We start from the raw sequence: 26,836 nt of genomic DNA on the forward strand, positions 1-26,836 counted from the left end.
AAATAACCGGCTGGAAGTAGAAAAACAAAGCCCGAAAAATAATTGCTCCCCTGACGCAGACCCCGAATCCCGCCCGGGCAGGCCGTCCAGAGGCGATGCCGGCTGAGGGCAGGCTCGTGGCGGGGGGGTGGGGGCTACAGGTGGACGGCTGCAGGGTGTTCCCGTCGGGGCACGGTTGAGTGACCACGGAGCCGTCCCCCAGGAGGTGGTGTAGGGCACAGCCCTCGGCCGGCCTTGTCCGTCTGGAGAGCAGGAGCCGGGGCCGGGCGGCTGGCGCTCGGCAGGGCCCCAGGGCGGGCGGTGAGCCCCGTGCAGCTCGCGAGAAGTGCTGCGGCGCCAGGGCCTCCACGCCTCGGCAGCGTCCCTCCCCGTCCAGCCAGCTCCTCTCCCAACGTCTGGTCCCGCGCCAAGGGCAGCCTGAGGACTCGGGGGTCCAGTACCTGGGGTCAGCGCACACGAGTGTCTGGAGGGGCAGTGACAGGCCGGGCAGCTCCACAGCCCCTGCCGGGCATAGCCGGTCCCAGGGAGGACCCTGCCTTTCCTTGTGCAGGGCCAGCGGGGGCAGTGGGGTGAGGGGGGCAAGCGTCCTCACGAAGCAGCATCGCCCACAGTGTCCCGCAGCTGGGACACTCCCGCTTCGGGGACCTGTCTTGGCAGGAGGACGCGACATCAGTGTCCTTTCTTGCAGAGGAGGAGACAGAGGACCTGGAGTTTGCTCCCGTCCCGCCCTGGGAAAAGTTTTGGGTAAAGCAGCTTTAAGTTGATTGACCAACATCTGTTGGCATCTGGGGCTGTGCCAGGTGGGGGCAGTGGGGAGCACCGCCTGCCGCAGGAGCACCCCTGCAGGTCTGGGTGGATGCTGGGGCTGGGCGTGGGGAGCCGGGTGCAGCAGAGCACAGCACCTTCTCTGCAGAGCCCCCTGGAGTGGGGAACTGGCCAGGGGCTCAGCCTGGAGCCACCGCTGCCCGCCCGGTTCGCCCGTGGGGTCTTTGCAGAGAGCCAGGGCTGGGCCGCGGGGTGAGCACCTGTAAGCTGTGTGTACACGTGGGAAGGGCTGTGGGGGGCAGCAAGAAATGAGGTGCTGAGTGACTCGGATCGCCCCGGGGGACGCATGGCCCAGGGCGCAGCTCTCCGGGCTCAGGGCGCCCGAGTTCGCTGCAGGCCGCGGCCACCGTTCAGGCGGCCCCCGCGTGCCTCGTCTGTGTAGGGGAACAGGCCGGTTGGGAAGTCGCCGTGGAAGAGAACGCGATTGATTTTCCAAAGGAAGCAAGAAGGTCTGCGAGGACCCGCCTTAGGCTCCTCCTGGGCGGCCGGAACGGGAAACTGCACCAGATGGAGGCTCGGTTTTGCGAAAACCGTCTCATTGGTTTTCTCGCACTTTGTCCCCCCGCCCAACCCTCCCCCCCCCCCGCCCCTCCCAGCAGGCGGCGCCGACCTTGGGCGCCAAGGCCAGGCCCAGCCACGCGGCTGTTCGCCCTGGTGAGGCCGAGTCCCCTTCACGTGCTCCCGCTTCGGGGCCTGTCTTGGGGTGACAACGGTCTCAGTCCAGGAGATGGTTTAGGATTAAACGTAGGCACCTGGGTTTTCCGGGGGACACTGGGGACGGCGGGAGTGGGGCCACCCGCCACCCGCCAAGAGGCGCTGCGGAGGGCAGGGAGGCCCTGTGAGTGCACAAGCCGCCGGGCGGCCGGCCCCCGCCATTCCCTCCTGGCCTCAGGAGAGCGTCTGCCGCCCTCCCACGCGCAGGGAGGAGAAGCGTGTCCTGCGGCTGTGGGGCCGCCCTGGAGCTGTCGCGGCCGGGTGCAGGGCGCGTGGGAGGCGGAGCTGCCCTCCTCCCTGCCTCCCCGGCTGGCCTGGCTCCGGCCTCTGGGGCTGCGGCGGGAGGCGGGAGGCGGGCGCCGGGCGGCCTCCCCACGCTTGGCGCCCTCTGCCCCAGGTGACCGTGACGGACGGCGGGCCCTCCCCCAAGCAGTCCACCGCCTGGGTGCTGGTGCGGGTCCTGGACGAGAACGACAACCGGCCGCAGTTCCCGCAGAAGGTGTACCAGGTGCGGCTGCCCGAGCGGGAGCGCCGGAGGCGGGCCGAGCCCATCTACAGGGCCTTCGCCTTCGACCGGGACGAGGGCGCCAACGCCGAGATCTCCTACAGCATCGTGGACGGCAACGGGGACGGCAGGTTCTTCATCGACCCCAAGACCGGCCTGGTCTCCTCCAGGAGGCAGTTCACGGCCGGCAGCTACGACATCCTCACGGTGAGCGCCGGGCCCCCTCCGGCCCCCTCCCGCACTGCCCGCCGCCCCCCTCCGGGAGCAGTGGCGCTGAGCCCAGAGCGGACTGTGTGTGCCCCAGGAGCCAGGTCCTTTGCCCGCCGCGGGGCGAGAGCCCGAGCAGAGACGCGGGACAGAGACTGGCTCCACCTCCAAGGAGCCCCGTCCCCCAGACTGGGCCCTGTGCCGGGGAGGGGGCCCCCCCTCCGTGGAGGTGGACGTAGCCGGCCCCCACCGCGGCAGACCGAGCGCCCCGGCCCCGCTGTCCCCGCCCCATCCTGGCCGCCTCCTGGCGTCTGCTTCCGTGACCTGCGGGCAGAGCGCGGTGCCGAGAGCCGGCCCCGGCCCTGTGTCCCTGCACGGACGCTGCGGGGGCCCTGGGCGGCCTGGCCCCTGAGGCTCCAGCTTCTCTCTGGGCAGATCAAGGCGGTGGACAACGGGCGCCCCCAGAAGTCGTCCACCGCGCGCCTGCACATTGAGTGGATCAAGAGGCCGCCCCCCTCGCCCCTGCCCCTGGCCTTCGAGGAGCCCTTCTACAACTTCACGGTGATGGAGAGCGACAGGGTGGCCGACATCGTGGGCGTGGTGTCCGCGCAGCCGGCCGGCGCCCCGCTGTGGTTCGACATCGTGGGTAAGCCCGCCTGGCCGGTGGGGCCCGGGCAGCGCAGCCAGGGCAGGGGACCCTCCCCGCCAAGGAGTCAGCAGAGGGCCCGGCTGCCCCCGGGGCCGCGCCGGGCAGAGCCGCATGGGTGGACGCTCCCCGCTGCTGCCGCCGCCGCGGCCGGTGTCCGTGTGCCGTGACCTGTGTCGCCCTCGCCAGCCTCGTGTCTGAGTGTGTCCACGGAACGAGACTCTCTGTCCTTCACTTCTCTCTTTTCTTCACCTGTTTTCTGCATTCTGTTCTTTTTTTCCTGCTCCCGACTGCTTCAAGGCGGCAAGCATGCCCGAGAGATGTTCTCTGTTCTGCAGACAGCTTGTGGGCAGAACTGCTCCACAGAAGGTACCGCGCCAGCTCCGCGCCGCCCGCCCGCCCACCGGCCTGCCTGGGGCGGGCCTTCCCGGCGCCCCCACGGCCCCCCTGCCTGCGGCCGCGGCCACCCCACCTTGGGGGCCGCCTTCCCGCCCAGGCAGCCTTCAGCGCGGTGGCAGGTTTGGGGGGGCTCAACTCTGCTCTGCGGTGTGTGGGCTTTGCCCCTCGTGTCCCTTCTGTGAGGGGCTGCGCTTGGCTGGGCCTCCCCAGCCAAGACAGGTCAGAGCCGCTCTCGGCCTCTGTTGGGCAGCAGCAGCACCTCCCCAGGCCAGACGGCCCAGGCAGGTCCCCGGCCGCATCCGCACCAAGAAGGGCAGGAAACAGAGCCTCTGTGTGTGGGGAGCCAGCGGGGGGCTTCTCAGGCGGCGGGAACTGGAGAGCAGCCGCCCCGCCGGCCCGTGAGCTCCTTGAATGACAGCAAGTGGGCGCCGGCGGCTAGCGAGGGCCCAGCAGGGAGGGCCGAATGCTGAGGGCAGAAGCCCGTCTGTCCGGGGCACCGGGGAGTGGGTGCCGCGGCCCAGCGGCCAGAGGTGACCCAGGCTCCAGCACGGGCAGGGAGGCCGCAGAGAAGCCTAGGCAGGACAGGCAGGACCACCCCGCAATGGCTGGGTCGGGGCGACAGCAGGTCCCCCATCTGTCTCAGTGAGGCCAGGAAAGCGCCCGCCCCCGGAGCTTCCACAGAGGGTCCCGGGGACCCCGCAGGAAAGCGCCTGTCTCACCCCGTCCTCTCGGTGGCTGGCAGCGTCCCCCACCCCCGCAGTCCACGCCCACAGCCTCCTCACGGAGCGCGTGGAGGGGCCTCTCCTGCCCCGCGAGCCCGGGTGGAGCCAGAGCCGTCTCCCGCCACGGCCCCTCCCAGCACCCCGACGGCCCACCCTGGCCCTGGCCCGGGCCCTTGGCGCCTGCAGCCGTGACTTCTTTTAACCCGAGAGAGCACGGACAAGTCCCAACAGATGCAAGGCCCTGAGCAGTGGGGCTGCAGGGGCCCCACCTCACCCCGTCGCGGTCTCCTGCCGACCGGCTGGCCTGGCGTGGCCCAGGGCGTGTCCTTCTCCACACCCTGGCACTGCCCACCCACGAGCAAGCCCTCGCCTGACCCCCAGTCGCTTGCTGAGCCCCAGCCACGCCCCGGGCGTCCCCTCTACTCCCACTCCTCAGGTCAAGGCTTTTGTCCCCTTCCGCCTCCCCAGTGCTGCCGCTGGGAGCAGGCCTGGCCAGGCGAGCACCCTGGCACCCGAGGGCTGAGCAGCGGGCCACCCCCAGGCAGGGCTCCCCTGGACGCAGGCCCCGTGGCCGCTGCAAACGCAAGCACAGCCGGGCCCCGTGGTTTCAGTCCCCGGCCAGGCGCCCAGACCCCACGCGATCTGACCTGTCGCTGCCTCCAGCCGACGTGGCCTCCCGAAGCACTTGATTCCCCTGGGGCAGGAGCCCGTCCCCAGTGTCACGGCTGCCAGTCGTGCGCCCCCCCAACCAGGCGTCCTCCCTGTGGGAACCGGCCAGGAAGGGTGCCCGCGCCCTGCCCCCTCGGTGTGCGGCAACCGCCACCTCCGTGAGTCGAGTCCCGCCCCGCACACCCCACTTCTTCCTCGGGAGCCCCTGGCCTGTCCGACCCGTGGCTGTGGAGCCGCAGGGCCAGGGTCTCAGGCGTGACCCCGTTTGCTGGTGCTCACCCGTCCCGGGACTGTGCCTGCCCACTGGGGCCGCTGGCCAAGACGGCTCAGGTCAGTCCGGGCTGGCCTCTGCGGCAGCCCCGGCTGCGTCCCCACACGTGGTTCCACCACAGCCACCAGACGCCCCAGGAGCGGCTCCCAGGAGCCTGGGGCGCAGCTGCCATGCCTGAGGGTTGGTTGCTTGAGGAGGAGTCCTGCGTTGGGTTCTAGAGGGGGCGCCTCCTGGAGGGCTCCCCATCTGGCACCGGGCCCCCCAGCTCCCTCAGCCAGCTCTCTTGCTTCATCCAAGACAGGGCCCTCTCCGGGCTCAGCCCACCCCTTGCATGGAGGCCCCTGCCCTGCACCCCCCGCAGAGCCCCACCCCCACGCCCCGACGTGCCCCGGCTCAGGGCGAGGGGCTTACGGAGCCCCCACGCCAGCCTGCTTGGAGCTTGCGCCCCGTCCTGTTTGCGAGTTTATGGGGACAGTCCGGCTCCCTGCAGCAGGACGTGCCCAGGGCCTCTCCTGCTGCCTGCTGACGCCCGCCCGTCCCCACAGCCAGAGATGTGGCCTGTGACTGTGCACCCGCTCGCCTGCCGGCCCTGGCTGCTCCACACTGGCCCCCGCGCTGCTGCTCTGCATGTCCGCTGCTGGCTCTGAGTGGCCACTCCTGTCCTGTGGGCGCTGCCCGGACGGCTCCACGGGTTCTTGCCCCGGGTCTCGCTCAGAGGCCCCGGAACGTGCACCCTGTGGGGGGGGGGTGCCCATAGGCCGTGGCGAGGCTGAGGGGGACCCCGGGCTGCCGGCTTGATGGTGAACTTCTGGTCCAGGTTCTGTGTCCCTCGTCAGAAATGCACCCGGGACTCCCAGAGACTGGGGCGCCCCCATGTGAGACGCCGCTCGGCCGGGCGAGTGGCACCCCCAACGATGTGGGGGATTTGGGCCATGGGCGCGAACTACACAAATGAAGCCAACCAGCAAGACTCTGGGAAATGGCATCTGGCAGGAAGGGGCGCCGCGTCCCGCACACCCCGACGAGGCAGCCAGGCTTTCTGACGTGCGTAATTTCTATTTTGCTTTGACTTTCAAGTTTTCACTTCCTGCGCTAGCCGAGGAGAGACGCCCTCTCCCCCCAGATCATCGCCTGCACTTGCTGCGGGTTTGGACAAGGTGACGGCCCTCCCACGCCCGTCGGGCCCTTCCAGACGTGCCTCCTGAGGGCACAAGCTGCTGCCGCGAGCGCTAAGACCGGAGTCCGCCTCGGGCTGCGGAGACGCCCGGGTCCCTGGGCGGGCTGGGCGGGCTCCGGCTGGGGTCCTCCCGCCTGTTCCCTAAAGGGTTGTACGCGTTCATGTGCTGCGCCCTCAGCTCATCAGAGCTATTAGCCGGAAGGAGCATCTCTTTTTAGATGGAATTTTCAAAGAACAGCTCGTCCCAGCCGCGCTGGAGCCGCCGCATCTCCGACTGGCGCTAAATGTCAAGGGCAGTTCTGTTCTCAGCAAGCAGCTACGCCTGGCGTGGTGGCCGCCGCCGGGACACCCCGCGAGCCGTGTGCGGCCAGGGCTTCTCTTTAAGGACATTTATTGGGACTTTTGAGCGTATCCCTGGGCCCCAGACTCTAGTCCTGCGGGCCAAGGGATCCTTTCCTGGACGCCCTGCTCGCGTGGACGGCGCAGAGCCCGCGGGAGCTTTGCTCTTCCCGCAGCACAATGAGATGAAGAGGCTGTTGACTGTGAGCGAAGCCAAATGCAACATTCAGCGAACGCGTCACCGTGTGCTGGTGTCAGATCAAGCCCCTGTCCAGGAACAAAATTAATCAACATCGTGAGATTTCAGACTAACGTAAATACAGCTGCGAGCGTGGGCTGGTGTTTAATGAAACCCGCTCCAGCACTGCTGCTGTGTTCTCCTCCCTTTGCGAGCACCTCTCGTTCTGGAAGGGTCACAGACCTCATTGATTCCCGGAGGCAGCACCGTGGCCGCAGGAGGCCCGTGTGGCCTGAACCCCACGGCCGGGGGCGCGTGTGTGAGCGGGGAGCAGGGCTTCCTGGCGTCTGGATGCAGGAGCCGACGTCACCTCTGCTTCTGCTCCTCTCCCAGCTTTTCTGTAAGCCCATCAACTTTCTGCTGCTGGGGAGCAGAACAGTCACCACACCATCACCACGCAAAAAAATCTACACGCGTCCTTGCAGATAAAGTTTTTCACGTGGAACCCCATGTTTCTTGCTGCTCTGAAGCGGTCGTGCTCCTGGCCTCCCGCTGAGGGAGTCTGAACGCCCCGGCCAGATGTTCACCACCAACCCGGCTGAGCGGAGGCGCCTTCTCCGCCTCGCCCGCGGGGGCCGGCCGTCTGCTCGGCAGCCGCTCGTCCCCTGGGAGCAGCAAAGGCCTCACGTCCCCGTGGGCCGGCAGGGCTGCCCCAGAGCCCCGGGGCTCACAGTTCAGCTCCACGTCTGTGGCGGTAGTGGGCGTGGGGAGCTGTGTTCTGAAAGAGGAACCAAGCCAGGCGTGCGTGTTTGAGTGCATGTGTGTGAGCGTGTGCATGTGCGTGCGCACACGTGCGCATGCGTGTGAGAGCCGCCTTTGCAGGGAGACGCCGCGTCCCAGACCCACTTCTTAGACGCGCTAATCCCTGTTGTTTCGTGACACCGCCAGGGGGCAACTCTGACAGCGCTTTTGACGTGGAGAAGGGCGCCGGCACCATCGTCATCGCCAAGCCCCTGGACGCGGAGCTGCGGTCTGTCTACAACATGACCGTGGAGGTCACAGACGGGACCAGCGTGGCCGTCACCCAGGTACCTGCAGCCCTGGGCGCGGGGCGGTGCCGTGAGCCGAGGGGCTGGGCCGCAGAAGCGCTGTCCGAGACAGCACTGGCGGGAACACCCTGGAGACAGGTTCCTCCGGTGGTGGCGGAAGCCCTGCCGCCTGTGCGGCGGGGCTGTTCGTGCCGGGAGCGCAGACGCCAGCTCCGGCACTTACCGAGCTCTGTCTCCGTGACAGTGGAGTCACCCCCGAGTCTGCGGGGGCGGCCTGTGTGTGGTCAGAGCGAAGGCCTGGCGATCTACACGGCCTCACCGTGGTCACGGGAAGTCAGAGCTGGAGGCCCATTGACGAGCTAAGTCAAGCCGGGACTGTCCCCAGGCCACACGGCCGAGGCGACCCAGGCTGACACCCGCCCGTTCCACACCCTCCAGCCTCCTCCAGGCTCCTGCCCAGCCTGCAAGGTGGAGCCCCCTGCTGGGGGGAGAGCCAGGAGGCCTGGACCCCACCCAGAGATCCTAAGTGACCCCTAAGCAGCAGGACAGGGACGGCACCGGCACTGCCTGGGGAAGCCCGGGGCAGGGGCGAGGGGAGGAGAGGAGGAGAGGAGGAGGGGCTGGACAGTGCAGGTGCGTCTGTGTGGGCAGCGCCACCCTGAAGATGAGCCCAGAGCGCTCGGCAGTCCAGGAAGGCAGCTGCACCCCGGCCACCCCCTTCTCCCCATCCCCAGTGCCTCGTGGGCCTTCTGCAGGGCGCGGCCTGACATGCTTGGCCGGGAAGTAAAGGCCTCTCACGCCGCGAGCGGGCCCGGGACAGCGAGAGGAGCACGCCCAGAGGGTGTCCCAGCCCCGGGCACCGCGCAGGGAAGGACACGGCCCAGGACGCGCTGCCTCGGTGGGAAGGGGGCGCCGGCCCTGGGGGAACGCCCGCTCTGGTCTCCGCCGGCCGCTGCGGGCAGACGGTCCCGGCCGCGGTGGACACAGAGTGATGGGAAGAGGCAAGAAACACGGGGGGGGGGGGGGGGGCAGGAGCTCCCCCCGCAGGCCACAGCCAGAGCTCAGCCACCCCGCCCTGGGCCCCGAGGTGGGACAGGCATCCTCTACTGCACTCTCCCGGGGAGCAGAGCCTAGGCCCGTCCCAGGCTGGGAGCTCCGGGGCAGCTTACCCCGTGGCTCCTCAGCCGGAGAGACGCTGCGATCTGCACGGCCGCGGGTCTGCGGCCCCGCGCAGCGATGCCCCCGGGGCTGGCCTGTCTGCGGTGGGTATTGGCGCCATCCGCCTCCGCCCAATGGAGCCAGGCCCCCCGCTGCGACGACCAAACCGTCTCCCACGTGGCCACACGTCCTCCGTGGGGCCATCTCCTGGCTGAGGAGCAGCCTCGCCACGATCCTTAGGTATTTTGATGTTCTTTGGACTAGCGCGTCGGAGGAAAGGCCCAGGGCGGACGGGCCAGGCGTGGCACCAGCTCTCAACACTCCCCGCAGGAGGGAGCGCGGGACACGGAAACTAGATTCCTTTGACTTTATATTTTCTGGGAGCTCGGCTTTGGCGCCTTTACATAATGTAAAGCCAGCTAAATGTTGAAAAGGCGCGTCCACAGCCTGAACAGGAGTGGGTGGGCAAACCGTGTGGCCACTTGGCTGCCTGCCCGGGCGTGAGCGGCCGGAAGGAGGCCCTGAAGACAGAGCTGCAGTGTGAGGCTGATGCTCTGAGGCCGTCGTGGCTGCCACTCGGCGGTGGTTTGCTGAGAGCTTGGGGCGTGAACTTCCGGTAAAGCCATGGGTGACTCAGGTGCCGGCACCGAGGGCAGGAGGCCCGAATACGGAAGCGAAGATGGGTGGAGAAAGAGCGCGGTTCAGGGACAGCTTTGAAGCGCGAGGCTGAGGCGGGATCAGCCCGAGGCCGGAACGGGCTGACCCGGAAGCGCACCGGGCGCGGGCCACAGCGGCGGCCTCAGAGCTGCTGCCAAGGGGAACGCGAGGCCTCGGAGAGACGGCCATCCAGGACATCCAGGACGGCCGCGGAAGCGTGCAGGGCCCTGGGAACACGCCATGGCAGCCAGAGGGCAGGACGTCACCCAAGGCCAGCACGGAGGTGTCCACAGACCCCGAGAGCCACCTGGGAGAGTCCCCCAAGGCCGAGGCAGGGTCTGCACACGCCGGCCGGTGCGGGGCAGCTGCGGGACGCCGGGTGTGCACACCTGAGCCCTGGCCTGCGGGCACTGACTGGCGACGCTGGGCAGGTGGTCAGCCTGGAGGCGCTGGGGAGCTTCCCGAGGCCGGGTCGTCGGAGAGGCGCGGCTCTTAGAGCTGCTGGAGTAGCGAGTGAGAGGGACAGTCACGGAATCACAGTTTTGCAATTTGTGACGATCGATGTGGCCACTGGTGGCGTCAGGACGAAGGGGACGGGGGCGCCCCAGGTGGACGCCCCAGGTGGACGCCCCAGGTGGACGCGTGTGGCTGCAGAGGGCTGGGCCAGCCGAGGACGAGGAGGCGGAGAGGAGGGAGCCGGGGGAGGGGGGACTGGAGTCTCGTGAGCTGCCTAGGCCCCTCCGGCTTGCAAGGAGCGCGGCGGAGGCACGGAGAGAGCTCAGGGCCACGGCGGAGGCCGCGGGAACCGGAGGAGGCAGCGCTGCGGCTTCGTGCCAGGGAGTCGGGGCCCGAGCAGGAGTCTGTGAGACAGAAGATGCCGAAGGACGCCCAGCTGAGTCAGCATGGCCTCCCCTGCATGCCTGGTCAGACGAGGCAGCCAGTGCTCGCGTCGAACCCGGCCCGCGGCGTGTGGAGTGGCCGCTTTCCTCGTCAGGGTGAGCAGGGCCGAGCGCCGCCCCGTGGCCGCTGCACCCTTTGTTACCTTCCCACGTGTCTCTGGCGTGCAGCGTGCTCTTCCGCTGTCTCTGGACGCTGTCGAAGCTCCTGTGTCCCGCCGTGTCCAGGCCCGCCCACCCCTGCCGTGGCCCGCGCGTGGTCTCCTGAAGCTCATCTTCCTGTTACGTCGTCCCCTGGTTTGCTGTGCTGCGTGCTGCACGAGGGGCGCACTGGCCTGCTCGTCCCCCACTGTGCGCGGACACATGCACCCGAGCGCCAGCTGGTCCACACTAGAACAGCACAGACACGAGGACCTGTGCCACGGAATGCTGCTTCCTGTCAGGGTGCCAGCACAGTGCTGACAGTTGGGCGCCGGGTGCTGGGTGTGCTGGGGGCTGGGCGCTGGGCTCGGGGGGCTCTGGGTGGGGCCCATTTTCAGGGCCCATGTTCCAGACACGCTGCAGGGGCGCGGGGGATCCCGGGTAACAGGCGCAGGTGGGAGCGGCCAAGGACGGGCTACGCAGGCCGGTCCACAGCGCTCACCTCTGCCTGGAGGTTTCCAGAACAAAGTGCTTAATAAAGAAAACAGCTCGGGACATCCCACTTTACCTGTCATCAAAACCACGTGCTCTGCCAGACCCTGCCACCTCTTCCCCACCTGTCACTGCCGCAGGATCAGGCCCCGTAATGGACATAGGGGAGGACCCCTGGGAGACTGCATACACTGGGGACTTGTCAGGCAGCCTGGCCTGACCTGGGCGTTGTCCCCTGGGGTGGGTCGGCCGGGCTGTGGGGGCCTCGGTGAACAAGGGAGGGGCTGAGGCCAGCGCCTGGGCGGGGCCAGTCACCCCTCGCTGTCCCGCAGGTGCTCATCAGAGTGCTGGACAGCAACGACAACGGCCCCGAGTTCTCCCAGGCGCACTACGACGTGACCATCTCCGAGGACGCACTTCCCGACACGGAGATCCTGCGGCTCGAGGCCACGGACAGGGACGAGCAGCACAGGCTGAGCTTCACGGTGCACAGCAGCCTGGACGCGAGCAGCATGCGCAAGTTCCGCATCGACCCCAGCTCCGGCGTGCTCTCCACAGCCGAGAGGCTGGACCACGAGGCCCAGGACAGGCACCTCCTGACCGTCATGGTAGGCCCGGCTGCCCGCCGCCCAGGGCCCGGCGTTGGGGGGCCGGCCGCAGTCTCCTGGAGACAGCCCCTCATTCAGTGAGTCGCCAGGGGTTGGCGGGCAGCGGCATCGCCCCCTGGCCTCTCGCTGCGGGGGTGGGGCCATTGTCACCGACCGGCACGTGGGGGAGGCAGGGACGGACCGTGGACGTCCTGCCGCTGGCTGGGGAGGAGGCGCTGGGCCAGGAAGCCGTAGCTTGGCGGGAAGCAGCGTCAGCACCAGGCAGGGGTTTGTCAGCCGGCGCGAAGCATGGTCCTGGCCTGTCTCGGGGGTGCGTCCGGCGTCCACGCTGCCTGGGCCTTGGGCCTCGCCCCGGCCACTGGTCCCTACGGGGCGGCGTGTGTGTTCTTCCGCCTCAGCCCTGTCCCGGCTTCTTGTGCTCGCCCAGGTCCGGGACCAGGAGTTCCCGTACCGGAGGAGCCTGGCCCGCGTGACGGTGCACGTGGAGGACGCCAACGACCACAGCCCTTGCTTCCCCCACCCGCTGTACGAGGCGTCTGTGTTCGAGTCGGCTGCGCCCGGCTCGGCCGTGCTGCAGGTGACGGCGCTGGACAGAGACCGGGGCGAGAACGCCGAGCTGGTGTACAGCATCGAAGCAGGTGGGCGGTGGCTCGGTGGTGTCCGAGGGGGCTGGGAGCGCGTCTTCCAGCTGTGCTCAATCTCCGTTTCCTGGGCTGAGACAAGCGGTGCGCGCCGAGAGGCTGGACCACAGCCAGGGTAGCCGCAGCCACCACCACCCGTGGCCACTGCCAGCTGGACAAGCCTGCACCCTGGCGGCCCTGGACAGCGCAGACTCGCGGCAGGGCAGATGGCCCCGTGCCGTGGCCTCTGACCTGCCCACTTAGCCTGGAGGACAAGAAGTGCAGGCTCCTGTTCTGTTAAATTTGAGATGACCTAAGACTCAAACGCCGATAAGGCGAGACGGTGGCTCGCAGGCTAGCTGGGGGACGGCCCGGGACACCGGCCACAGGGAGTGCCCACGCTGGCTGGAGCCGGGCACTGCTGTCCAGCATCTGCCTTGCTTCCCGCCCTGGGTCTGTCCTTTTTGAACACTCAGTTCACATATTTCCACAACGTTCTGCGACATTCTGCCTGTCGAATCTGACCCAACGCCTGTCTCCGTGCCAGGCTGGGGGCTCCTGTCGTGGTTTCACTGCAAGCGATTTTGCGAGGGGTTGAATTAAAGTACGAAGGCTAGAATGACGGTTTGGGGCTAAAAACGCCAGAAAATGAGGGCCTCACTGGTGGCGCAGGCGGTTGAGCGCCGTGCTGTGAAGCTGCCCTCAGCCTCTGCAGCGTGGGTTTGATTCCCAGCCGGCCGGCAAGGGTCCCGCATGGCGCGCAGACCTCTCCTGCCGCCCGCTGCTCCCTCAGCAGTGTGTTTCAGTCCCTCTGCCTGCTCTGCTCCCCGCTCTGTCCCTGGTGAATCCTCTCACCTTCCCTCGCATCTGGCCTGTACCCCGGTTCTTGTGCAAATAAATAAATAAATCTTTAAAAAAAAAAACCACCAGAAGATGAGGAGCCGGCAACCTTCCACAAAGCCCCGCTTTGGACGGCAGCCGGCAGCCTCCTGCATGGGCTCGGGCTCTGTGGCTGTGCTGGCTCCGCTGCCCCGCCGGGCGGCTCTCGGGTTTCATGCCGCCTGCAGCTGGTGTCTTGCGGGTGGTTTTACATTTTGGCCCCAGAGTCCACTGCTTCTGGTTCCACGGTAACCGAGCGGGCAAAATGCCTTTTTCAAAAACAAACACCTGCCAGGTCACGGGACGCTGCCTAGCGCGACGGTGGCGGCTTCCTGCTGTGGGTGTCCCGCCCACCATGCGGCCCGTCTGAGGCCCCCGGCTGCTCTCGGCCCTCCCGCCAGCCTCCCTGGCCCTGCCCGTGCCCCTGCCAGCCAGGCCGCCGCACCCGTCCTTGTACCAGGTCACTCGTAGGCCCACCTGGAGGGTCTCCAAGAGCCGAAGGGCAAGTCCCCAGCCTCCCCCGACCCCCCTACCCCCCCCCCCCCCGCTGCCTCCACAGCCTGCAGACGGTGGCGTGCCCACGGGAGGCCCCGGGCGTGCCGGCCCCTCCTCCAGTCATCAGAGCGTCCCCTGGGCTCCGCTGGAAGCCAGGCCAGGACGTTCCTGCCTGCGGCCTCAGTGGAGCCTGCCCCACCCGCCCTCTTCCCGCCGCCTGTGCAGGAGGACAAGCCCCGGCAGCAGCCCCCGGCTGCACTGATGTGAAGTCCGCACTCTCGCTGGAAAGTCCTTTCGGCTATTTCGAAACCTTCTGGACGGAGCTCTGGCGTGACCTGGGGCGAGGTGGGGTGACACGGAGCTGCTGTGGCCAGCCGTGGCCACACGGGGGGAGTCGGTGGCCCGGGTAACCCGTCCCCATTGGCTTCTGTGTTGCAGGGAACACGGGAAGCACATTCAAGATCGAGCCCGTCCTGGGCATCATCTCCGTCGCCAAGGAGCTGGACATGGCGGCGATGGGGCAGTTCGTCCTGTCAGTCAGGGCCACGGACCGGGGCTCCCCGCCCATGTCCGCCACCACCATCGTGCGTGTGTCCATCACCATGTCTGACAACGCCCGCCCCAGGTTCACGCCCAGGGACTACCAGGCCGAAGTGAGCGAGAATGTGGACGTCGGGACCTCGGTGGTCCTGGTCTCCGCTGCCAGCCTGTCCACCCTGGTCTACGAGGTCAGGGACGGGAACGCGGGCGGGGTCTTCAGCATAAACCCCTACTCAGGCGTCATCAGCACACGGAAGGGCCTGGACTTTGAGCACACGCCCTCCTACCAGCTCACCGTGCAGGCCACCAACATGGCGGGGATGGCCGCCAACGCCACAGTCAGCATCCAGGTGCTGGACGAGAATGACAATGCCCCGGGCTTCCTCTCTGCGCGGTTCTCAGGCCGCCTCAGCGAGGCCGCCCCGGTGGGCAGTGTCGTGGGGGGCCCGGACGGCCGCCCCCTGGTGATCCGCGCCTCCGACGCCGACAGCGGCCGCAACGCTCTGCTCGTGTACCAGATCCTGGAGCCCGCGGCCAGGGAGGTCTTTGCCGTAGACGCCAGCACCGGCGCCGTGAGGACCATCGCCCCCCTGGACCACGAGAGTGTCGCCCGCTTTCTCTTCCACGTGCACGTGCGGGACAGCGGCAGCCCCCAGCTGGCCGCCGAGAGCCCTGCGGAGGTGAGCGTGGAGGTGGCGGACGAGAATGACAGCCCGCCCGCCTTCACCCAGGCCGCGCCCGAGGCCATCCTGCTCCTGCCCACCTACGTGGGTGTGGAGGTCCTGACCGTCAGCGCCACAGACCCTGACTCCGAGGTGCCCCTAGAGCTGACCTACAGCCTCGCAGAGGGCGGCTCGGGCCACTTCCTGATGGACGCCGACAGCGGGGTGCTCACCGTCAGCAACAGCAGCCTGACCAAGGACCACTACGTGCTGGTGGTCAGGGTGTCGGATGGGAAGTTCTCCAGCATGGCCACGGTCACAGTCCTGGTCAAGGAGGCCATGGACAGTGGCCTCCGCTTCACGCAGAGCCTATACTCCGCCTCTGTCCCCGAGAACAGCACCAACGTGACCAAGGTCGCCGTCGTGACTGCTGTGGGGAGCCGCCTCAACGAGCCCCTGCGGTACAGCATCTTGAACCCCGGAAACAAGTTCAGGATAAAACCCACCTCGGGGGTCATCCAGACCACAGGTGTCCCCCTTGATCGCGAGGAGCGGGAGTCCTACGAGCTGGTGGTGGAGGCCAGCCGCGAGCTGGGCCGCCTGCACGTGGCCCGGGTGGTGGTCAGGGTCAGCGTGGAAGATGCCAACGACAACCCGCCGGTATTCGTGGGCCTCCCCTACTACGCTGCCGTGCAGGTGGACGCCGCACCAGGGACGCTCATCTACCAGGTGACCGCCGTCGACAAAGACAAGGGCGCAAACGGAGCCGTGACCTACGTCCTGCAGGACGACTATGGCCACTTTGAGATCAATCCCCACTCGGGGGATGTCACCCTAAAGGAGGCCTTCGATGCCGACCTCTCCAGCATTGAGTACGGCGTCACCATCCTGGCCAGCGACGGCGGGGAGCCCTCCTTGTCCACCTCCGTGGAGCTGCCCGTCACCGTCGTCAACAAGGCCATGCCCGTGTTCGATCGGCCCTTCTACACCGTGTCCGTGGACGAGGACGTGGGCCTGGACACGCCGGTGCTGAGTGTCAATGCTAGCAGCCCCGAGGGCCAGGGCCTCGTGTACGTCCTGGTGGACGGGGACCCGCTCGGCCAGTTCAGTCTGGGCTTCGACACCGGCGTCCTGCGGGTGGTCAGCCCCCTGGACTATGAGGTCATGCCCGCATACAGACTGACGGTGCGAGCCAGCGACACTCTCACGGGCGCCAAGGCCGAGGTGGCTGTGGATGTGCTGGTGAGAGACGTGAACGACAACCCACCGGTCTTCGCGCAGCCCGCGTACAACGCCACGCTGTCCGAGGCGGCGCTGGTGGGCACGCCCGTCCTGCAACTGGCCGCCAGCGACGCGGACGCGGCCCACAACCGGGCTGTGCACTACCAGATTGTGCAGGCCTCGCACAACGGCTCCGACCACTTCCACGTGGACGGCGCGAGCGGCCTGATCCTGACGGCCCGGGCGCTGGACCGCGAGGCGCTGCCACACTGCACACTGCAGGTGCGGGCGGCCGACGGCGGCGTCCCTCCGCTGAGCAGCGAGGTCCTGGTGCACGTGCACGTCATGGACGTGAACGACAATGCACCTGCGTTTGACCAGCTCGTCTACGAGGCCTACGTGAGCGAGCTGGCACCCCGGGGCCACTTCGTGACCCGCGTGCAGGCCTGGGACGCGGACAGCTCCGACGCCGACCGGCTGGAGTACAGCATCTTGTCTGGCAACGACCGGGCGGGCTTCCTGATGGACGCCAGGAGCGGCGTCCTCTCCCTGTCTGGCCACCGGAAGCAGCGCATGGAGCCCCTGTACAGCCTCAACGTGTCCGTGTCCGACGGGCTGTTCGCCGGCACCGCGCAGGTGCACGTCAGGGTGCTCGGGGCCAACCTGCACAGCCCGGCCTTCGCCCAGACCACGCAGGTGGCCGAGCTGAGGGAAAACGCGGCCCCGGGGACCAAGGTGGCCCTCGTCCGCGCCACAGATGAGGACCCGGGCCCCTTCGGGCAGCTCAGCTATGCCATCCTCAGCGACTTCGCCAGAGACCGGTTCCTGGTGGATGGCAGTGGGCAGCTCGTGACCACCGAGCGGCTGGACCGGGAAAACCCCCTGGAGGCGGACGTCAGCATCCCCCTGAGGGCGCTGGATGGTGGGGGGAGGGTGGCCTTCTGCGCCGTGCGGGTGATCGTGCTGGACGAGAACGACAATGCGCCCCAGTTCGCGGCCGTGGAGTACCGGGCCAGCGTCAGGGCAGACGTGGGCAGTGGCCACCTGGTCGCCCAGGTTCAGGCCACAGACCCCGATGACGGTGCCAACGCCAGGCTCACGTACTCCCTGTACAGCGAAGCCTCGGTCTCCGTGGCCGACCTCCTGGAGATCGACCCCGACAGCGGCTGGCTGGTCACCAAGGGCAGCTTCCAGCAGCTGCGGAGCACGGTGCTGTCTTTCTTCGTCAGGGCGGTGGACGGGGGCGTCCCGGTCAGGCACTCGCTCGTGCCCGTCTATGTCCACGTCGTGGCTCCAGAGACGCCGCTGCCCTCCTTCCCCCAGCCCCAGTACTCCTTCTCCGTGCCGGAGGACGCCCCCCTCGGGAGCGCGGTGGACACACTGCGCATCCTGCCCGGCCACAGCGCCAGGTTCAGCACCGTCAACGGGGAGCGGCCAGAGCACAATGGGGGCGGCGTCTTCGTCATAGAGCCAGACACGGGCACCCTCAAACTCGACCAGCGGCTTGACCACGAGGCCACCCCAGCCTTCCACTTCAAGGTGGCGGCCACCGTCCCCCAGGACACAGTGGACGTGGTGGTCACCGTGGACGTGGACGTCAGGGTGCTGGACCTGAACGACAACAGGCCGGTCTTTGACAGCGCGCGCTACGAGGCTGTGGTCATGGAGGGCATGCCCGCGGGCACCCAGCTCGCGCAGGTGCGGGCCGCCGACCCGGACGGGGGTGCCAACGGGCAGGTCACCTACGCCCTGCTCGCGGACGCGCAGCCCGCGGCCGCCCTGGAGGCGTTCGCCATCGACAGCAGCACGGGCTGGATCAGCACGCTGAAGGCCCTGGACCATGAGGCCGGCCCCGCCTTCACCTTCACCGTGGTGGCCGCCGACCTGGGGGAGGCCTTCTCGCTGTCCTCCACCGCCTCGGTGTCCGTGCGGGTGACCGACGTCAACGACAACCCGCCCGTCTTCGCCCGGGAGCTGTGCCGGGGGGAGGTGAAGGAGAGCGACCCCCCAGGCCAGGTGGTCGCCGTGCTCAGCACGCGGGACAGGGACAGCTCCGACGCCAACCGCCAAGTCAGCTACCACATCACAGGTGAGCGGCCCCGGCCACCGCTGCCGGGGAGGGGCCAGCGTGCTCCTGGGGCCGGTGTCCCCGGCCGCGTGGACGCTGCCGGGGCACTGCCGGCTGGGCCTGCGTGTGGGGTTGCTCGGCTGCTGTGACGGCGCCCGCCAGCGCCGGCCTTGAGACCTCTCTGCTCGGTGAGGAGACAGCGGCTTTTGGGGTGACGTAGCTAAGATTCCTTTTTCAGAGTGCTTGTTGCGGTTTAAAAGTCCCCACAAGGGCCAGCTTGATCCCTGAGCCAGGGCCCGTCCCCCGGAGCCCTGCACTGCGCCCCGAGGCCCTGGGAGTGGACACAGACTGTGGTCCCAGGTGGCTCCCGCGTGGGCAGGTCCCGGCCGTGGGAGGGGCTGAGCTGGGGGTGGCTGGGGGCGCGGGGCCGGCTTTGGGGAACCCTCCTTGCGGTGTGACCCGCTGTGGGGACAACTCTCTCCAAGGGGAGAAGGGATGACGCAGGCGCCTGGGCGGGGCCTCGGCCTCAGGGGACCTGATGCTTTCAGCCTCAGCTCTGGCCCCCCATTCCACCTGCGCCCTGTGCCCCTTCGGCACCCGCCCGGCCCTTGCCTGTGGAGGTTCAGTTCCCAGGGCGGTGGGGTGGGCGGGGCTGGTCCTGGGGGCGGGGCTGGGCGGGGGCAGGGTCGTGGTGTGGGGTACAGAGTGGTGGGGGGCGCGGGGGGGGCGTGGAGGCGGAGCCTGGCGCGGGTGGGGCGGCCCCCCGAGGGTCTCTGCTAGTGCCAGGGCGGCTGACTCTCTCACACTTTGATTCTCAGACAAGAATTTCAAGGGCCCCCACCGAGGCCGTGGGCACTGCCCGCAGAGTGGCCACCTGGCCGTGGGCGGGGTGGGCCCAGATGATCAATCGGGCTTAGCGTCCACTGCGGGCCGGGGGTGCACCTGGCATTTCACAGAGGCCAGACCCGCGGGGCTGAAGCAGCGATCACACAAGGGGGTCCTGGCCAGGGGGTTTCCCCCAGGCCCAAGCTGCCCGACAGGCCTCTCCCTGCTGGTTTGGGCTGTGGACATCCCGGGAGGCTGTTCTGGGCGGGCGGGTGTTCTCTGGACTCCGCCCTGGCGACTCCAGCGCTGGCGGGCTGGGTCTGCGTTCATCTCCTCCCGGCGCTCAGCCCTCGGGGTGGGGTCCGCGGCCCCGGCCCTTCCCCGTGTGCTCGCTCTCCGGATTCTTTGCCAGCGGCCCTGAGCCGGCCACAGTGCTGGGCTGCAGACGCGGCTCGAGTGAGTGACCCTCGGGCCCCTGGGTCCCAGCCCCAGCGCGGTCCTGGCGTGGCCGGTGACGCAGCCGGTGGGAGAGGCCGAGCGGACGCTGCGCCCTGGTCAAGAGTCAGTAGCCAGCGAGGCGTCGGGGACACAGGACACCCTGCCTGGCCGCTCGAGGCCGAGTGTTGTCGGCACGACTCTGGTGGTCCGTGGGGAGCGCCCGGGCCCCGGCAGGAGGCGTCCGCTTGGGGCTCTGCGGGCCGGGGAGGCGGGGAGGCCTCCCGGCACAGCCTCTCTCCGCCCCTGCAGGCGGGGACCCGCGCGGGAGCTTCGCGCTGGGGCTGGTGCAGGGCGAGTGGAAGGTGTACGTGAAGCGGCCGCTGGACAGAGAGGAGCAGGGCCTCTACCTGCTCAACGTCACCGCCACCGACGGGCTGTTCGTCTCCCGGGCCGCGGTGGAGGTGGCCGTCACCGACGTGAACGACAACAGCCCCGTCTGCGACCAGGTGGGGGGGACGGCTTCCCGCTGCTCTCGGTGGCCTGAGGCTGGCGCCCCCGGGCCGGCAGGGACTCCTGGGACCGCGGCCGGGACACGCGTGTCTGAGCCCAGGGCCTGCCCCAGGGCGGCTGCGGCTCTGCCCGGGCTGCTTGGCTGCTGGCCACACGCAGTGGGGCCGGACGCCTGCTGCTCCGGAAACCACTGGCCGCACAAAGCCTGGGGCCTTCCTGGAGCCCCGTGACGGCTGCGTCCCCCGTCCCCCGCGCGGCCTGTGATGGAGGGAGCAGCCGCGGGGGGCACCACCCCTTCTCCCTGGCCCGGGCTCGTCTGGCCCTTTGAGAGCCAGGAGCCCAGGACTCTGGCCAGCAGACCAGGGCCCTCGAGACTCCGGGTGGGCGGGGGGCGGTCTCCGTGCTGTGCCTGCCCCCGGGTGCATTAGGCGCTCAGCGTGGCGGGCAGGGCGGTGCTCTGCCTGGGGGGGCGGGCGGGAGGCAGCTGGGCGCGCAGAAGGTGTCGCTGGCCCTCAGCCCCGCCGTGACCAGCCCACCTGGTGCCCCGTCCAGGTCACGTACACAGCTTCCTTCCCCGAAGACATTGCCCCCGACGAGGTGCTCCTGCGGGTGGGCGCCCGGGACGCCGACGCTGGGGCCAACGGGGAGATCCGATACTCGCTCCACGGGCCTGGAAACGATGAATTTTTTCTAGATCCAGAAACTGGTAAGGTGGGGTGGCCCCTGTGTGGACGCCACGGCCACTCCCAAGGGGACGGTGCCAGGGCCCTGGGGGGAGGGGTTCCTCGCAGGCGGTGCACGAGGCCCTTCCCCGCCCGGTCACAGCCTCCATCCAGTCTTCAGCGGAGTCCCTGCCGGCATGGCTTGGGCACGGGGCCGGGGCCGGCATGTGGGCTCTGCTGTGGCCTCCCTACCCGCTGCAAGGAAAGTGCTGCAGAGGCAGCCACCTCAGCTCTGCGCCGGGGCCCCCAGGGGTACAGGCGAGCAGCTCCCACGTCTCCAGGGTCCCCTTGGGCCAAGTGGATGTCAACAGCTGCTGAGGGGCCCCCAGCCCCGTCAGCTGCCCCTCGGGAGACGCCCCGGCTGCAGGAGCCCAGGCTGACCGACGCAGCAGCCCAGTGCCGTGGCCCCGCATCTGGAGACCAGTCTGTGAACACATCAGGGTGGGCAGGCCTGGGAAGCTGTGGCTGTGGGGCGGTGGCTGAGCGTGGCCACAGCACGAGTGACGTGGAGGAGCCAAGAACCCAGCCCCGGGGGCCGGAGGGGGAGAGGACGTGGGAGTGGAGCCGCAGGGGCTGCAAGGAGGGCCTGGAGGTAGAAGGGTCTGGGGGTAGCTGGAGCTGGCTGTACCGGCCTTGCGTGTCCCCCTGCAAAGCCCCAGGACTCTGGGGTTTGGGCCCAGCCGGCAGCGGGGAGCAGGGAGGGGCGGTGGCAAGGTCAGGGGGCGCCGGCAGCCTCTGAGCCCAGACAGTCCCCAAGTCCGACCCGGCCGCAGCTTTGCACCGCCTGCCTGCGGGGCCAGAGAGGCCACTCGAGCCTGGCTGCTAGCCCCCCCCACACCCACAGACGTGCGGTCCCTCCGCTGGCCCCTCCGGCCACACATCCCCAGCGCTGTGGGCGCTGGCTCCGGGACTCCGGAGACCTCTGCGTTTTCCTCTGAAAGCCGGAGGCCAGTCTGGGAGCCCAGGGGCCTGCCCTTGGGGCCTCGGGTGATGCGTGAATGACCCTCGGGGACTCAGGAGAGGTCAGTTCTCAGCTCATCCATCCTCACAGCAGAAAGCCGGATGCGGCTGGCCCCAAGCTGCTGAGTGAGGCCTCCACGTGGCAGAAAGAAGGGCCAGGGCCTGGCGTTGGCCTCGGTGACTTGGAGGCTGCGCTGGAGAGTAGCCGCGTCCAAAATCCTGCACATGGCTCCCTGGCGCTCACGTGGCTGACGTGGCTCCGTGTCCGGGGGGGGAGGGGTGCTTGAGCAAAGCGTCCTGTCCAGCCTGGGCAGGGCTCTGTGTGCCGGGCGCGTGCGCTCCTCGGAAGCCATGTCCGCGGGGCCCGGCCAACCTCGCCTCCTTTGCCTCCGCAGGGGAGCTGAAGACCCTGGCGCCCCTGGACCGGGAGAGGGTCCCCGTGTACAGCCTGGTCGCCAGGGCCACCGACGGGGGCGGCAGGTCCTGCGAGTCCCGGCTGAGCCTGCACCTGCAGGATGTGAACGACAACCCCCCAGTCTTCTCCGCCGCCCGCTACGAGGCCTGCGTCTACGAGAACACGGCCCCCAAGGCGCTGGTGGCCCGGGTACAGGCCGTGGACCCCGACCTGGGTGAGTCGCTGGGCAGGCCCGGCTGGGAACACGCTGGGAACACGAGGGCGGCTCCTTCTGTGCTGGGACCTGAGAGCGTACCGGAGGAACCAGGTCACCAGGGAGTGGGTGGGTCGTTGCTGCCGAGGCCCAGCCTTTAGGAGGAAGCAGCCGCCGCCCTCCTCGGGCCCCAGCGCATCGCTCTTGTGGCTGCGTTTACAAGATCCCACCTCCTCCCACGAGACTGCACCCCCACCTCAGGGCACAGTGCCCGGGGCAAAGCCCACGGAGCGCCCAGGCCTCTGCTCCCACGACCGGCCTTACTGTGCAGGCGGGTGGGGGACGGTGGACGAGGATGCAAAGTCACTGATAAGGCTGGCGTCCAAACGCGCGTCACACGAGGCTTGGTGAGGCAGAGGGGCGGGTGTAAGGTCGGCAGCCCCGAGGACACACGTGGTGCCGCGGGGAGCACGGACGGGCTCCCTCCCAGCGCCGCAGGGGGCGGGGGCGTCTGTTGTGCTAAACGGGTCTTTGTGGACTCGTCGTCGTCGTTTAATTCTGAGCTGGAAGGAAAATACTGGGTAACGGAAAAGTGAAAACACGATGATCAGTTGAAAACACGCAGGCCCAGGGGCTCTGTGACTGTCCCGAGACACCGGTGGCTGCTGAGAGCCCTGCTGGCTCCTCGTCGGCAGGCTCCGATGCCGAGGGGCAGCCCTGGACACGCTGTGCAGGGCCGAGCTGGGTGAAGCCAGGAGGACGCCCGTCCCCGCGGTGCCACCCGATCCCACAGACCCGCCTGCTCGAAGGTGCGTCAGGAAACGGTCTCGGCGCATTGGCAGCTTTGGGGGTGTGGACGAGATCATACGAACGGGGCTCCCAGTAATTCAGACTCGACTTTGAGGCGGGGACTGAGCCAGACATGAAGTTTCAAGGTTTAAGCGATTTTTCAAGTTTGCCTTGAATTAGAATTCTAGCTTTAAGGAGCTGGCGTCTCCTGCGGCCCCTCTACCAGGCAGCGGGCCTCGAGGAGAGGAGGGAGCTGGTGCGGCGGGAGCCTGGCCGGGTCCGAAATCACCACCCTGGCCGGCCGGCCTGGCTGCGGGGAAGCAGGACCTCACAAGTCCAGGGACAGGGACCGGCCTCTGGTGGCGCCGCGCCTGCCTGCTCCGCCTGGAGATAGGCCGACAGCCGCTGCCGGCTACGAGGGCCTCCCGGGGCTCTGCGTCGGCTCCAGAGACCAGAACGCGGCTCCCAGGCTCGTTCCAGGTCTGTGGGGCTCTGAGGAAGTAGAAACAGCTGCGGTGGCTGGAGAAGGCCCGTCGGGGGCGCCAAGGGCGAGCAGCCCCTGGGGCCATGGCTCGGGACCGTCCCGCTGCTGCGCTGTCCTGCTTGTGCCAGGCTGTTGCCGCTGCTGCTGCCCTCTGGGCAGCCCACCTGCCCCTCAGCCTTTGGCCGCGGCGTGTGCTGACCTGAACACTGACGCCACGCTTGGTAGACGCGGAGGCCCTGCGAGGACGTGCTGCCCCTCGCCCGCGACGCCGGTGTGAAGAGGCCGTTGCCGGGCGCAGGCGCTGGCGGAAGCACGCACGATGAATTGACACAGACGTCAGGGCAGCTGGGGCTAAAGAGGGGTCAGGAACGGAGCAAAGGAGGGGACTCGGGCACTTCACGCCACCGGAGCCCCAGCACTTCACGTGTACGGGCCCCGGCCTCCTGGCGCAGCATGAACGCGGCTGCGGGCAGGCGTGCCACAGGGCGCGGCAGGGGAGGGAGGTTCCCTGTGACTCTGTCCAGCGAAGGGCCCTTGCAGAGCACCAGCCCGGCAGGCCCTGCTGCCAAGAGCAGCCTCCTGCAAACCCAGCCCCGGCCCCACATGAGCCGTGCGCCCCGGCCCCTGCAGCAGCCCGAAGTCGCCGTCTCCTGGGACAGCCCCCCGGCCTGAGGGGGAGCACGTGCTGGCAGGAGGCTGGGCCGGACAGTGGTTTTTTTTTTAAGATTTATTTATTTACACAAGAACCGGGATACAGGCCAGATGCGCAGGAGGGTGAGAGGATCCACCAGAGATAGAGCAGGGCACAGAACAGGCAGGCTGACTGAAACACATGCTGAGGGGAACAGCGGGGAGACAGGAGAGGTCTGCGCGCCATGTGGGACCCTCGCCGGCCCGCGGGGAGTCCTGGCTCACGGGAAGCGGCACGTTGAGTAGGTGTGAGGTTTTGTGCTGCCAGCCGGCGAGGCGCCCCCGCAGGAGAGGCTGGACCCCGGCAAGGCCCGGAGCCCCCCTCCCCCGGGGCCTGCGTGGACGAGCCTCCGGGGGGCCGGGCGGGGCTGCTCCAGCTGCGGGAGTGCTCCCCAGATCCTGCGCAGCCGTCGGGGCTCAGGGGACCCTCTGCCGGAGACGGTGAGCCCGTCTGCCCACTGCGCCGCGTGTGGGCTGCGGCCGGACACCCCAGCCAGTGCGCCCTGCTGCAGTGTGTTCGGGTCAGTGGTGTCGGGGACCCAAGTGTGTCCTTTAACCATGGACAGGCCCAGCCTCCAGCCCTGGGTTTTGCTCTCCCCTCCCCACCCGCACCCTCTCCCTTCTCATGGCTCCGAGTCCGTCATGTGCTGGGCCTTGGTCCAGCTCCAGCCTGGACGCTCCGTGGCCTCCAGCCTCCTGAACCACCACCTGGACACTCGGGGCCACTTCACATTTGCTGTGGCCCTGAACCCAGATCTGTGCCCCATGAAGCCTCCCACACAGCCCCCCACAGACCCCCCCCCGCGGCCCCCCCACTCAGGCCCGTCCCCCGCAGGCGCCAACCGGAGCGTGACCTACTCGCTGGCCGACTCGGCGGGCGGCGTCTTCTCCATCGACGGCGCGTCCGGCCTGGTGATCCTGGAGCGGCCGCTGGACCGGGAGCTGCAGCCCTCCTACAGCGTCCGCGTGCAGGCGAGCGACCAGGGCCCCGGCCCCGCCCTGTCCTCCCTGGCCACCCTGGCCATCACCGTCCTGGACGTCAACGACAACCCCCCCGTGTTCGAGCGGCGGGACTACCTGGCGGCCGTGGCCGAGGACACGGCCCCGGGCACCCCAGTCCTCACCGTCTTTGCCGCCAGCAGAGACATCGGCACCAACGCCGAGATCACCTACCTCGTCCGCTCGGGGAACGAGCTTGGCAAGTTTGGGATCCACCCGCGGACAGGTGGGTGAGGCCACCCCCGAGACGCGCCCCGCCCTCCCCCGCCCTGGGCGCTCCGCCCCCCAGGCCTCGCTGGGAAGACCCTCCAGCCTGGGCTCCCAGACTCCGTGTGGGGCTGCAGGATCCTGGGCCCCGGGGGGAGACGGGGCTGCACATGACCGGGGGTGGGGCCGGCCACCCTCGTGTCTCTCTGAGCGTGTGGACGTGCCTGGGGCTCCCCCAGTCACAGGCCTCACCCAGGCAGCCTCGGGGGAGGCCAGCAGCTCCAGGCTCCCGCCCCTGGCCAGGAAGGGCAGCCGGCGCACGCGTGCGGGTGGGTGGGGCTGTGCGGGGCCCCCACGGGTCTGTCTAGCCGGATCCTGTCCACTCAGGAACGCTGGGGGGCACTCCGAACAGGAGCACCGATGACAAGACCAGCTGCAAGCCAAGCCCGAGGGTGGTCCCTGCTCAGGAGAGGCCCCGGCTCAGCGCGACGCTGCCTGGGCCTGAGCGTGTGCCCTCGCCTCGGGCCGGCGCCGTCGGGGGAGAGGGCCTGGCCTGGGAGCTGCCCCCGCGGCCCCGGCAATGTGCAGTGCGGTGCATGCCCAGAAGGGCGCTGTGGGGACACCCCGGCCCGCCCGCTGCCGCTGCGCCCCCCCAAACCTAAAGCCCCCGTTCCTCTTCCCAGGGGGCATCTCCGTCTCTGAGGCCCTGGACTATGAGTCCTGCAAGAAGTTTTACCTGGTGGTAGAAGCCAAAGACGGGGGCACCCCGGCCCTCAGCGCCCTGGCCACAGTCAGCATCGAGCTCACGGATGTGAACGACAACCCGCCCGCCTTCAGCCAGGACGTGTACAGCGCGGTCGTCAGCGAGGACGCCGCAGTCGGGGCCTCCGTCGTCCTGGTGAGTCCCAGGGGCCTGGCGTGAGCGGGGGCCTGCACATGTGCGAGCACGCGGATGACACGCTGTGGGCATGCGTGGTGTGTTGTGGCACCGTCACACTTGCACACACACGTGGCACTGTGCACACGCACAGACACCTGCCCTGCAGACCTGTGCACACGTGACATACCGGCACTGCAGGCCACGTGTGTGCCCGTGTGACATGTGTGGTGGTGCACGTGTGCTCATCAGTGTGCGTGTGAGACATGCGCAGACACGCATGATGTGTGCACTTATGCGCAATGCCGTGTGCTGTGTGGCGTGCACACCTGTGCACATCTGCATGTATGCACGGTGCACCCGCAGCACACGGGCTCCCATGCCCTGGCACACGTGACACGCGGGCTTGCACGTCACACACGGTCACCACAGGAGCCGTCCTCGCCGAGCTCGGCCCGGGGCTGCGCAGCTCGAAGGCCAGCATGGAGGAGCATGTCCTCAGAGGCCGCGGGCGCCAGGACTGCAGGCGCCTCTGTGAGGCGCAGCCCTGTGCTCGGCACCCCACCACCCTGAGGCAGCCCCCACCCCT

At 68.7% G+C, this 26,836-nt stretch overlaps 1 protein-coding gene across 1 annotated transcript in view; it reads left to right on the forward strand.

The window, feature by feature from the left end:
• The window catches only part of FAT3 (FAT atypical cadherin 3), a 123,255-nt gene that overhangs the window by 81,812 nt on the left and 14,607 nt on the right, over nucleotides 1–26,836 (forward strand). The window contains 11 exon segments of the mRNA XM_037504725.1: nucleotides 1,937–2,251; nucleotides 2,687–2,897; nucleotides 7,601–7,740; nucleotides 11,378–11,653; nucleotides 12,081–12,291; nucleotides 14,086–18,159; nucleotides 19,711–19,907; nucleotides 20,464–20,617; nucleotides 21,989–22,222; nucleotides 25,000–25,389; nucleotides 26,054–26,268. Coding sequence (XP_037360622.1) covers nucleotides 1,937–2,251; nucleotides 2,687–2,897; nucleotides 7,601–7,740; nucleotides 11,378–11,653; nucleotides 12,081–12,291; nucleotides 14,086–18,159; nucleotides 19,711–19,907; nucleotides 20,464–20,617; nucleotides 21,989–22,222; nucleotides 25,000–25,389; nucleotides 26,054–26,268 — 6,417 coding nt within the window.

Source organism: Talpa occidentalis, unplaced genomic scaffold (genome assembly GCF_014898055.3).
Source record: "Talpa occidentalis isolate TD23 unplaced genomic scaffold, MPIMG_talOcc4v2.1 talOcc4.12, whole genome shotgun sequence".
NCBI classification, from domain to species: Eukaryota; Metazoa; Chordata; class Mammalia; order Eulipotyphla; family Talpidae; genus Talpa; species Talpa occidentalis.